The sequence below is a fragment of the Glycine soja genome, chromosome 11 (assembly GCF_004193775.1).
Source record: "Glycine soja cultivar W05 chromosome 11, ASM419377v2, whole genome shotgun sequence".
NCBI lineage: Eukaryota > Viridiplantae > Streptophyta > Magnoliopsida > Fabales > Fabaceae > Glycine > Glycine soja.
Window position 1 is genome coordinate 43,052,495 of NC_041012.1, and position 13,215 is coordinate 43,065,709.

Genomic DNA, 13,215 nt, shown 5'->3' on the forward strand with positions numbered 1-13,215 from the left:
TGACTTTACATCCTGTGTCTGGGTCCATTTTTCCATCCGATCCCACTCTTCGTTTTCAACCATTAAAGTAAAGAAAAGAGTGAACTCAAACATTTCAGAAAACCACATATAACTCAACCAACAAATAACACACATGGTGTATATAGATAAAATAATGAGTGAGAAATTTCAAAACTGGAAAACTAAACCAACAACCCAGTTTTCATGTAAAAATAATGCATCATGTAATATTCTCCTAGTGAATTACTCCCTGATGCTGCATGCATCAAATTTCAATAGCGTCAACTCACAGAACAAGAAAACATGTCCTACTAAGATGATTTAAAGAGTAAGTTTGCAATGCATCATTTTCACCATGTAACAAGAACACACTTCTCATGTTTAAAGCCAATATACATCAGGGAAAAAGTCTAAACAAAAGTTTAGGAATATGGATATCGATTCATATATAAATTACATATTAGGATTGTGTAATTTGATGAAACAAACCTAATAATGACATACTCAATTTTTTCGCTCCGTATTAGAACCTCTTGGATGTTAAATGAGCATTTGCTCAGTATCAGCAATGGTGTGACATACAGTAGCACACTCAGTTAATTCTAATGTTGAATATATGGGTTCAAATCCTGGCTGCAGAATTAAATTGCAACTTGTTTTTTTCTATTTTTGACAAATCTACATCAGCAACCATGTACCCCGTTTTGTACTTCACTATGATCTGATAACTTGTTGCACATTGCAGGAAAAATAGTGGCGTTTTTTTCCCTGTAGAGAAGAAAATATAAAATCATGTCTCAAGTTATCAATGATGCAAAATAATGGAGAAACACAGGTTGGAAATGAAGTTCAAAGAAATATTTAGGCCTAGCAATCATTTTATAACACCATAAAATAAGTATAATTAAGACTCCACTGGGGATTTACCGATTTAGCATCGTCAGAAAGTGTCTTCTTCATTATCTCTGGATAGACTGATAGTACATAACACAAACCAAAACTAATTTCACTGCAATCAAAATTTCATTGGGAATACTCAGACCAAAAATTTAATTTTGTTTTAGCCTCTTCATTCTCTCAAGAGCACCAAGCCGTATTCCATTATCCTTATCTTTTGCAGCATCTACTTCTCCATTATTTTCATTCTCATCTCTCTTTCTAATCAAACCACCAAACACAGCAGAAGGAACATCTTTTTGTGCAATTTCAATCTTATCATCATCATCATCAGAATCACTTTCTTCTGGTAACTCAATATCCTCATGATTTGCACTAGTTTTTACCCCTCTATCAAGCTGAGATTCCACTCCAGCACTCACAAACCCAACCTTCCTATCTTTTGTCACTGTATTGTCAACTGCTGGGGCTAATTGTCTTTCTAAAGCAGCCATTTCGTCCTCAGGGATTCCAGCCTGTTTCAGTTTGTCTTTGGCCTCATCAAGATTCACAGTTTGATCCTTCTGCATCAGATACTCAGGCAGTATAAAATGTGTCTGGAAAAACAGTAGAAGCAAGATTAGAATAAATGCCAAATATCAGGGTCACAGAATTATAGGGAAAATGAAAAGTTAAAGTAACCTGGCTGTAGCTTGCAGAGACACTTCGCTTAATACGAAGCATTTCTCTGAAAGTATCTTCGTTCCCATGCTGAACCTCAAACTCGTGCCACTTATTCCAAAATTCTGGATCAGATCGTGGATCTGCAAACTGAGAGGCAAAAACAAATATTCCACGGGCCCGGTCAATTTCTCCCAAACTTTTTTCCAACTCAGCATACTTCAAACACATGGTTTTGACATCCTTGTCTGGAAGACCAGATTCAATTGCCTGTTCATAGATCTCCCTTGTTTTGGGTACACCAAATATCTCAGCTGCACGAGCAATATATATTTCATACATGCTTAACTTCTCATTGTTAGGAACAGCCTTAGTTGCTTGATCATAAACCTTCATAGCTCGCTTCGCTAGTCCATAGTCCTCCTCCAGCTTGGCATATTGCAGGTAAAGTGGTTTCACTTGATCAGCTGGGGCCTGTTTGGCAAGCATGATCCATAAGAAGGATTATGTTAGCATTGTAATGCATTAAAAAAATTCAAAAGTAATATTTGACACAGAAATAACATTTATCCTTAATGACACTTTGAACACAATCATGCTGTAGGTTCATCAATGAAAAACTTGAAAAGAAATTATACTTAAAGAACACTTAGATTTTGGCAATAAATAAATAAATAAAAATGTATATACCGATTCAACTGCATTTTCAAATAGTTCTCTTGCTCTCTCCAATTTATTCTTTCCATATCTCTTCACAAATTTAGAGAGATATGTAACCCATATGTCTTTAACATGTGGGTACTTAAATATCTTTACACCTCTTTCATAAACTTTAAAAGCATCTTCAAAGTATTTATGTTCCTGCATAAATCATTGTAAGGAATTGTCAATCAGCCAAAACCAGTTGAAGCAAAATTCAAAAGATGTAATGTGCCAAAACAGTACACCATACCTCCAGGAAGTATGCATAATTGATGATTATTTGCGGCGTGGCTATTCGTAAATCCAAGATCCGCTCATAAACAGCACATGTAGACTCCAAAGTACCTAGGCTTTCCTCCAAATCAACATAAAATGTCCACAATCTCAAGGATTTATGCAGTTTCATCTGGACTGGTTCATTCCCATCAGCAGCCACTAAAAGTAAAGCATAAGGCAAATTTAAAAGTTAGTTCACTCTCTAAACATGAAAAACAAAGCATAACTTAAAGCAGAGCATATTGGGAAGAAGTTAGGGTGAGTTTGGTTGTGTAAAAGAGAAAAGAATGGAAGAGAATTGAGAAGAAACATTAGAATTAAAGTAGAGGGAAAGAGGTGTAGGACCCAAACTAATTTTTGAAAATTTCCTCCCCTTTCTTCTCAATTTGAACTCAACCAAACACGCACTAAGGGTGGGCATGGTTAGGATTTTTACAAATCCAATCCATATCCAAACCATATCCAAACCAAACCATTTAAAGTGGTTTGGATTAAAATCCAATCCATTTTTTTAAAACTAGGTTTATGCAGGTTTTTCCAGGCCAGAGACATTAGAGCAATTACATATCTATAACAACAACTGAAGAATTTATTGGAAGAAAAAAGACCAAAAGTAATTCCATATATAATTTTTATCACGTAAGAGAATGTAACTGCACTACTAGACCATCAGCATTCTAACTCAAAGGATGTGATATGAAACCAGTTAATCAAGTTGCTCATCATTCAAAAAAATAAACCTCTGGACTCTTGTTTCCTTAACTTTATAGAGTTCAACTAAAAATAAACCTCTGTAAACACTGCATAATGACATGACCACACTACAATCAATAAATCCTACCCAGACACTAAATTCCAAACCCTACACCTTTCTAAGCTAGCTAGAGTAACATGCTGTGCCAATAAGCAAATAATAACCATCATTACAGCAACTATTAAAAAGTCAGTTACGATGACAGTTTAAACGGCCGTGCATATATGAATACATAATAACAGGACTAACAAGCATTAAAGGTGTAAAAAATAGAGGCCCAGTAAGTAGCTTGGCCCCTTTACTTATCAGAATCCAAATAAGCAAAGCAATTAAATCCTTCAAGCACTCAACAAGCTTATCAACACTAACAGCAGCCCATCAAGAAAAGCAGGAAAGGATCACAATTCACAACAACAAGCCCTTCAAAGCCTTGTACCTGGCACATTATTACCATTCATACAACACATTAATAAACACAAAACATTATAGTCCTTTTACATCACCATCATTAAATAAAGGAAAACAGCATCAAAAGCAAGCATAATACTATCTTATTACATCATCTAAACGTAGAATTCATGCTAGGACACATAACAAACTACTGCTCCAGATGCAAGCCAACTATTTACGTAATACGTACCAAAGATAGAAATGGTTTTGATCAACTCTCAACCAGGATTACCAAAGCCATTAAAGTGGACTAAAAATGGACAGGACTGGTCCAGTAAAAGTTAAGTTTTGGTCAAATGGATATTTTGCCCACACTTAGCAAGAAGAAAATGTAAACAAGGTGAACTGAGGTTACCTCTTCGCTTGACCTCAACGGATGGCTCTGCCGTAGCCCGCCTCATCAGCTCAAGTGCTCCTTTGAAATTTTTATACTTCAACTCCATTTCAGCCCACTCACACCAGACACTAGCCAGATTATCCACAGTTTTGTAGTTCACCTGCACTGCCTTGTCAAATATGACCCGGGCATTGGCTATATCTTTGTGCTGCTCATACAGTTTGGCAAAAGCAACCCACAATGTATGAGGCTTTCCCACTGCCTTCATGGGATCAATTGTCCTCACCGCTTCCGTGTAAGTCAGTATCTGCTTGGTAGGATTCCCTTCAAAGAGCTTCACCCTCCGGTGCCACTGTTCTACATTATGAGGATTTTGACGCAAAAGCACACTGTTAGCCAATTCAGGCCTCCTCTCCATAAGGTAATCAAACCGAGCCAACCTCAAGTCTATGTCATTCTTGTCATTCAACCAAAACCCATGTAAAATCTTCCTCTCAAAATCCTCCTCCACCAATCTTCCTTTAAAACGAATATCCTCTTCATCCCCTTCCTCAACACCGTTCTCTTCACCCTCCTCCTCACCATCCTCTTCATCACTCAGCCTCATCTCCTCCATCTTGAAAGCAAGCATGCTCTCCTCAAACTGCGAGTAAGAATCAAATATAACACTAAAATCCCTGACAGTAATAACAGTAGACATGCCCTCCTCAAACACATCCCTGGCCTTCTCATGTAAGCCCCTCCTAATGTAATACTCAGCCAACGAAGTCCAAAGCCTACCCACCTCATCAGTGAACTTCCTAATCCCACCCCTAATGATAGCATCCACATTCAACCCAGACACCTCATTCGCATGGCGAGTGAGCAAATCACACAACTCCAACCAAAGCCGGTGCTTGGTCTTACCCTTAATCGAGTAAAACTGGTCATCATTGAGCACAGAAGCCAGCCTCTCAGAAGACTCTTGCCAGAGACTCGAATTAAGCAAAAACTCAATAAAATCCTCAATGTGAGAAGGATCATACTTCAAATACCTGCGATAAACCCGAAGAGAAGTCTCAATAGGAATACCTTTCTGGCTCACAAACACAAGATAGGGTTCCCAAATGCGGTCATGCTGGGTAACAGGGAGCGCGCATAGAGCCCTATCGAAGGTCCTGCGTGTGCGAGTGATCAATTTCTGATTCGTTAGGGTTTGCAGGTACATGATCCAAATTCGCGGCATTTTGTGCATCGTTACGAGGGCGCGCTCGAAGGTGTTGTTGAGCGTGTCGTACTGTGAGTGAATCACCGGAAGATTGCGAACGAGGTCGAGGCGCTCGCGGAGGTAGGCGTGCCACAACTTGTAGCTTCCAGGAAGCGCCTTGAGTGCCCGCTCGTAAATGACGAAGCGCTTCTTGAACGGAGCTTCCGAACGCGCAATCAGGTAGCGCCACCATAGCTTGAGGCTGAAAGGGTTTCGAAGCAACTCCTCTTCGTACAAAAGGTCGTCTTCTGATGGATACAAATCTTGCGCAATTACCATTTCCACAATCTCTGTAAAACCCTAACGCTGTGTGTGTGAGTAGAAAATCTGAGAAACCACACTCTCTTTCGACTTGAATGAATTTTGACGAAGGTTTGGAGGTGTTGGACTTGGTGTTCGCAGATACAGAGAGAGAGGGTTTGGGAATTCTCTGTTTCAACGTGCTTGATTTTCCCCTTCGAATTGTTTCGTTTTTTTGCTGTTTATTATCTCTGGGCTGGATCTCAACTAGCCTGAACAGAGGCTCAACCAATAAAAGCCCAAACTTGGTCAAATTACTTACTAGTAAGCTTTTAATTTCATTCTTTGATTCCTTTCAAAAAAAAATCATTCTTTAATTTTCGTTTTTCTTGATCTTTTAGATTTCTACAGCTTGATAAATTTATTTTTTTAGTTGATTCAATCTGTACTCTGTAATATAAATTTTTATTTTAATAATTAAAGTAAAAATATGATGAAAATGTTGTATTTTCTCCTCTGCCTCTTAAAGATTGAAGCTACAAATATAAAAACAAATTTTTTTTCTCTTTTTAATTCTCTATATTCTAGTGAAGGTGGGTTGTCGTGGTGAATAAACTATAGGAAAGGTTTTTTTTTAAAAAAAAGGCTTACAGAAATCACATAGGTGCCTTGATCCCATGTTAAGTTGGCACTTTCCAATCTATAAAAAGGTTGATCCCACTCAACCCTCAATATCATATATCACTCATTTATTGTTCTCCCCTTCTGAGTCATGGTTGGAAATATATGTTCAATTCGGGAAAAAAAAAAGTTTTTTTTTTAAATCAACATATGAGGGCTACGGTTTTAGTTCAAACTCGTTGTTGTAAAATGATTAATACATGATAATGATAATAGTGTATCTAAGAAAAAATACTTATATTTTTCTCTCAAATGTATAAATCCTTTATCTAATTAGATTTATTATATATTATTTGAGTGGAGTTATAAGATTGATTTTATGATTTAGAATAAGATTGAAAAGAGGAAGAATGAGAGATTGTGGGTTCAGATTTTTCCACTAATATTATAACAATTAACATTGACTAGTGGAAAAAAAAACATTACTTTAACTTCATTTTCCAAAGCATCAAATGATTGACAATATTAAGTATGTTATAAAATCAAGGTGGAAGATATGGTGGGAGATCTTAATAGGTGTGATGAACAACGATATTTACAAAGAAAAAAAAATGATGACTCATAATGTGACTTTTTGGATTGCACATTATTCATCTCTCAACATTACTTATTTTATACCCAAGAGTAAGTTAGGCAAATGGGCTTTGGCCCTCATGCCACCCACCAAACTCGCATAGTATATCAATCTTAATATTTTGAATCCATTTAAATTGCATACATTATGGTCCCTATGGGCTTTTTATATTCTAATATAACAAATATATTATACTAATAAATAAGGGTGTAAATAAAGTAAAAAAATATTTAAAATTTAAGTGTTTTATAAAATTCAATAACGGTGACTAGTGATATAATATTTTGATTTATCATAGAATTATATATTAAGTAAATATAATGTAAAAAATATTTTTTTGGTAGCTTAAGATGCAAATTATGTTACCATTTTGGACAAATATTTTTTTATTAAATAATTCATAGTTAGTTTTTAAAATGATTTAAAATTGATCAAATATTACATTTTTAAAAATTAAGTTTCTTTTTTAACTTTTCTGTCAAATGTGAGCCTGCTCGCTAAGTCTATGGAGTATGAGGATGGTGTGGGCTTAAAATCATGAGTTTGTTAAGAATGCAGACTTCATGGATTACGAACTTTGTGGGGTGAGTTTACCCACATACCCAACTCTACCTAAGGATCAATTTGAACCTTGAACCACTTAATCAAGAGATGTAATTGGTTATCACTTATATCAATTTTTATTGGTGCAAATATTATCAATTACAATCAAATTCAAATATTTTAAGCTTCATAATAACAGTTTAAAAAAAATGAGTATTTGTCATAGACTCTAAAAAGATTATTTTATTTTTAATACCCAAGTAACTTGTAGGCCAACCAATCTCTCACATTTTCAATCTAGTGGATCGGGCCATAAGTGGATTGGGCCATTTTTTGTTATTATTGGAAAAAGTTTTTTTTTTTAAAATCCAATCATGCACAACAACATAATGGGTTGGATTGGGTCATGGGATTGCAAGCCATTTTAATGACTCTAATTTATAGTCTTCAATACAAATGTTCATAATTGATTATAAATCAAGCTAGTCATAATTTTATGATTTTTTTTGTCACCATGATATTTGTGTAAAATATTCATTAATCTTGTCAATAACTAATTTTTTTTAACTAATTTGGTTGGATAATGTCTAGTAAAGTATGCTTTCTCAATCACAATTTTTTCTTTTACAAAATTCAAACATGAAAATTTGGCCAGAGAAACCGAATATAAATATATAATTGTACTTGAACCAGCACATGTTGAGATGCTTACAATGAGATCTGAATTCAACCTACCCAATACGCAACACGATTATTGGGCTGCAACCCATTATGGATATGAAATAGTGTTTCAAAGAAAATAAAAGCACATTCTTTTCTATAAAATCCAACAACTTTTGAGCCTAACCTTGTACTGCAGCTATGTGGGGAGCGAAAGTAAAAATACAACTAATGAAAAATATGATTCCTTAACCTATAAATATAATTGATTCTTTAATCTATTTTTAAAAATTATAATATTAATGGGTGTGAAAAAACCAATTCGAACCAGATTACATGAAAACAAAACCGCTACTGTTTAGATACGAACCATTTCAATAACCAAATTTTGCACACCCTAAATGATATAAACGGCTTTATTATGATAAATTTATGATGAAAATGTAACTAGTCATATAATAGGTATAAAAGCTAATGTTGTTTTTTTAGTATAAGTATAATTAATATAAAAAATATTTAGACAAAAAACAACAGACTCTTTTGTATGTGTAAGTTTAACTTAAGGATATTATAATAATTTAAGATTGAATTTTAAAATAATCAATTAATGTGGATAGAGATGAGGGAGAAGAGAGAAATAATTATTTTAAAATTAAATAATAAATTATTATAATATGTTAAAATTAAACTTACTAACACAAATGAATTTATTGATTTTTTCCAAATATTTATGATATTGATTACTAAAAATTTAAGTGAATTAAATCTTGGATAAAAAAACATGCATGAAAGGTGGTCCGTAAATGCTTAGAAAATAAAAGAATTATTCCAACAATTGATAATTGTTTGATCTATTTAAATCTCCACGGTAGAGTGAGTAATAAGTAATACCAGTAAATAAAAATTGGAAGAAAGAGAAGTTGTTTTCCACTGCTACACGTCGATGCCGTAAGCCGCAATAATAATATGTGCTCAGCCACACGCAACCCCTAATTCTCGTATCGCGTAATAATTGAACAGACCCATATATCCATCATTCATTCCAATGGCAATAAACATACGCATTTCCCTTCTCTCTCTGCAAATTGATTTTCATGCCTTCCTCAACTCCTTCATTTGCCCATGCTATGCCCCTCACCATGATTATGTCCCTTTCCATGTTTGGTTCCTTTATTTTCACCTTGAAACCCAACTTAGAGAAACCCACAACGCCAATCCCTGTACCGTGTTACTCCTGCTTTCTCTGACACAAATTTTTCATTTTTCCACATTTTCTTCTCTTCCGATGCCTGCAAAATTATGTTAGATCCATTTCCCTTCTGTTCCTCCTATACATAATAACTCACTCTCTTTTTAGTTTTAGTTTTGCTCTTCAGAACCTAACCTTTCTCTTTGCGCGTGTCCCGTCCTCTTCTCCAATCCTCCACTCTCACAAAGACAAGGCTAAAACAGTGTGTGTTAGTGTTCAGTTTCAGAGAGAAATGTACAACAACTTTGCTGCTGAGGCCATTCTGAAGGCCTATGTTGGAGATATATTAATATCTATCCCCACATGAGTATGTTACATGTATTAATTACTTTATCACATGATTTTGAAGGGGGTAACAAAAAATGAAGGAATGGATTGCAAGGTTGTCAAAGATGGATGCAGCTGATTAGTTGACACCACCACAACAGGCTCGGCAGCTTCATTTTCATCTTGACTCTTCTTACTGTTCCTTCATGGCAATGTTGGTGCATGATTGAGTGGGGTATGTTTGTAAATATATTTGCTTTCTGCTGCTTTTATTTATTTATACTTTATTTTATGTTTATTAATGTCGTGTTGGTAGGAGAGCATTTATCTATTTCTTGACAGCTTATAGAGTTTATTAATTTTCAATTTATTATAGCTTTTTGGTGCTAATCATTAAAGCTTTTACTTTACTTTATAGTTTATAGTATGGGCAAGGCTTGAGGTCTGGGTTTCTTTCCTTTAGTTGTAGTTGTAAGTTGTTTGTCTTTTTCTTCCCCTACTACTAATAGATCCCTAGATGGATTACACTACATTTAATTTTCAACATGTGACATGGGAAGATTAAGGATCTTTTAATAATTGACAGTAGCTTTTACTTTTAGGGTGAATATAACCGGAGCCTTTAATAACATTTTTAGGGAAAGTGGTAAAGTGTTAATTAACCATGGTTTAATTTGGAAATAAGGTTACCTCTTAATTATGCTACAAGTAGTAGCTAGTTATGCAATAACTGTCTTGATCATTATGGGAAAAATAAGCTAGAAAGATGTTCAGAGTAACTGATAATTCTTCAGCGTACTGTAGGCATGCGACATGATTTTCATTCTCAGCTCTTACTTTTCTCCGGTAATTTTATATGCAACAAGAAGCTGTACAAGATAATAAGCGAGGACGACTATACCCTGAACAAAAACATCACAATGAAAAGAATCCCCATGCATGTTTCGGGTAACACATTGTGATACCTTGTTTAATGGGCCTACTCTGATTTAAAATATTTGGTGTAATTTGTTTCTACTGGAATAACTAAAATAAAATAAAAACAAAATATAACAAAAAATATTAGGATTTTTCCTGTCTGCACACTTGGAAACTACTTAAGCATGTCTCAATTTAAAATTATATTCTTGACGGGTTTAGGATTGGGATCTCCAAATTAGACATTACTGTATTTTTGGATCAAGTTTGGATTACCTTTTTGGTATATATAGTATTCGAACATTATTATTTTAATAATTAGCTATGAAAAAACATTCTTCAGTTTTAATTTAAAACTTTAAACTTTGGGATTTAATTATGTGTAATGTTTGAATTTACAGATTTTTATAAAAATGATAACTGGATTCAAACTCATGTTAGCTGCACAAAATTGTGTGTTTACAATTTCGGCTGTATCAAAACATCAACTAGACGAAAGATCTTTCGCACCACCGTACGTGAGTTTTGGTTGGTCAAATGTAATCTGAGCAGCAAGTTTTGCTATTAAAAAAAATCAAGGGTCAGGATTGTTTGCATCTGTGCCTTTCGACTTCTTCTCTCGGTTAGAGCAGTTGATTCAGCAATTTCTAGTCTTCGTCTATCTATCTGGTGTTTCATCCATTTTAGGTTCTATCAATTTTTTAACCGGTAGCCTTCACGCAATCCTGACCCTTGATTTTTTTTAATAACGAGACTTATGACTCAGATTACATTTGGCCAACCTGAACTTGTGATTCCAAAACTCACGCACATGTGAAAGATCTCATTTTCGCACCATAGACCCGTCATCAAACTATTGAATCTTGTTCAACGTGCCAAGGATTTTATTTAGGATTTTTTTTTAAAAAAAACTGTGCGACTTTGCATTGGATAAGCTTTATTAATCATTCACTCTTCAACTAGTTATTATGATTTCTTAAAAAAAGTGGTTTTCTCTTTCCCATTTAATTTTCAGACCACCTTGATATAATTTCTCTCTTCTTATCAATAAAATAATAATTAATTAATACATATTCATCGCCTCTGAAAACTGTCCAATTTAAATATTCTATTGGAACCATTTTTTGGGTCATCACCGTGATATTCTCCGGCTGCAACAAAGCTTATGAAAATGAAAGTTCTCCTTCACAGCTTCACACATTCAAAAAAAATATGCCAAATAGCTTGGAAAAGTCAAAGCCACTTAGTGAAGATAATTTCCTCCGTAATATTGAGACTTCTTTATCAAAGGAAGTTTCAAAATAACTTGGTTAATAATCTTATATTTTAGTTAGAACGAGATAAAGACTATTTTGGAATGAAATAAGAGAGACAAAATCACTTTTTTTTCTTCAAGAAATCATAATAATTAGTTATTTGAAGCGTGAATAATTAATAAGGCTTATCTTATGTAAAGCTGCACAAGTTAAAAAAATTGTTTTATTTATCATATTAAATTGGTGGAAATATATTGTATGACATCAACATCCTACAAATGTACCAAGGAACACATAAAAAGTAGGGAAACATGCTATAGCCTTATATGTACAAAGATTGTGCAAGATGCACCATAAAAGAAAAAAAATCCATAAATAGTTCAACGTGTCTGAATTTTATTCTTTATTATAATAAAATAATACACTGTTTATAAATGTTATTTTAAATATTTATATGCTTAAATGTAGATAAAAGATAGGATAAATAGTTAATTTTGTCTCTCAATGTATAATTTGTTAACAAATGTGTTCGTGAAAGATAAAAATACAAAAAGTGCGATAAATATATCCGGCCGCTAACTTCCGTCTATCAACGTAATAAAATAACCTACGTGACATAAAGAGACAAATTTTTCACTGAAATGATTGTCAACATGATTGGTGACGTGAATTGTCAACATAGAGACATATTTGTCATAATATTTTTTTGACCTTTCGTTTTTCCACTCTGCTGATAAATGTGTCCCTGAAAGATGAAAATGTAAAATTTAGTTTCCAAAAGTATAAAAAGTGCGACAAATATATTCGGACGTTAATAATGAATTGTATAGGAGAGAAGTTAGGAAAAAAAGATTAAAAAAACAATAAAGTACAACTTAAGATTTAAACTCTATACTTTGATTACCTATCTATTTATCCATCTATCAAATTGTTAATTAGTTTTTTAATTAATAAATATAACTACTTATTTTCCCAAATAAAATAAATTTCTTTAATTTTATGATATAAAAAATTGAGTTATCATTTTAAAAAATGAAAACCTTTTATTTCTTGAATTTTTTTCTTCAATTAATTATTAATTTTTATTACGTACTTTGTCACAGTATGTCAAATGAAATACAATAAGGTCGCTGTAGCCCATAAATCAGCAAGAGATACAACTCTACGTCCTATTTTTTTTTTTTTTGTGTTTTGTTTTGAAGTTATGTCTCTATTAGTTTGAGCATTATTGTATTTTTTTATTTAAATTTATTTGAGTTCTTTATTTGTTAGTAATTATTTTCATCATTTCATTCATATTATGTATAATAAGTGTTGTCTCGAGTGAAAACACATAAGGTTTATTAAAAAAATTCTTTTATATTTGAGGTATATATATACATTTTATTGATTAAGGAAAAAGACTTATAATTCCACTTTAACTTTATCTAGTTTAAATTTTGTAAGATATATTTTTAAAAAAAAATAGTTGATTAATTTTTTTAAAATAAATAAATTTGGTCCCG

General features: G+C 33.3%; 1 protein-coding gene across 2 annotated transcripts; it reads right to left on the reverse strand.

Annotated features, from left to right (window-relative positions):
• Positions 1–320: 320 nt before the first annotated feature.
• Positions 321–5,793, reverse strand: LOC114374862 (pre-mRNA-splicing factor SYF1-like). Of its 2 annotated transcripts, XR_003658643.1 has the most exons (6): positions 4,095–5,793; positions 2,510–2,694; positions 2,248–2,418; positions 1,579–2,031; positions 928–1,493; positions 321–768 (listed from the first exon to the last, which is right to left on the reverse strand). XR_003658643.1 is itself a non-coding variant. In XM_028332577.1 (5 exons), exons 1-5 carry the CDS (start codon positions 5,599–5,601, stop codon positions 1,050–1,052), a joined length of 2,760 nt encoding a protein of 919 aa, XP_028188378.1. In that variant the 5' UTR covers positions 5,602–5,793; the 3' UTR covers positions 927–1,049. The 2 variants fall into 2 exon arrangements, 1 of the variants encoding a protein (XP_028188378.1); XM_028332577.1 differs by lacking the exon at positions 321–768 and having other exon boundaries at positions 927–1,493.
• Positions 5,794–13,215: the final 7,422 nt, after the last annotated feature.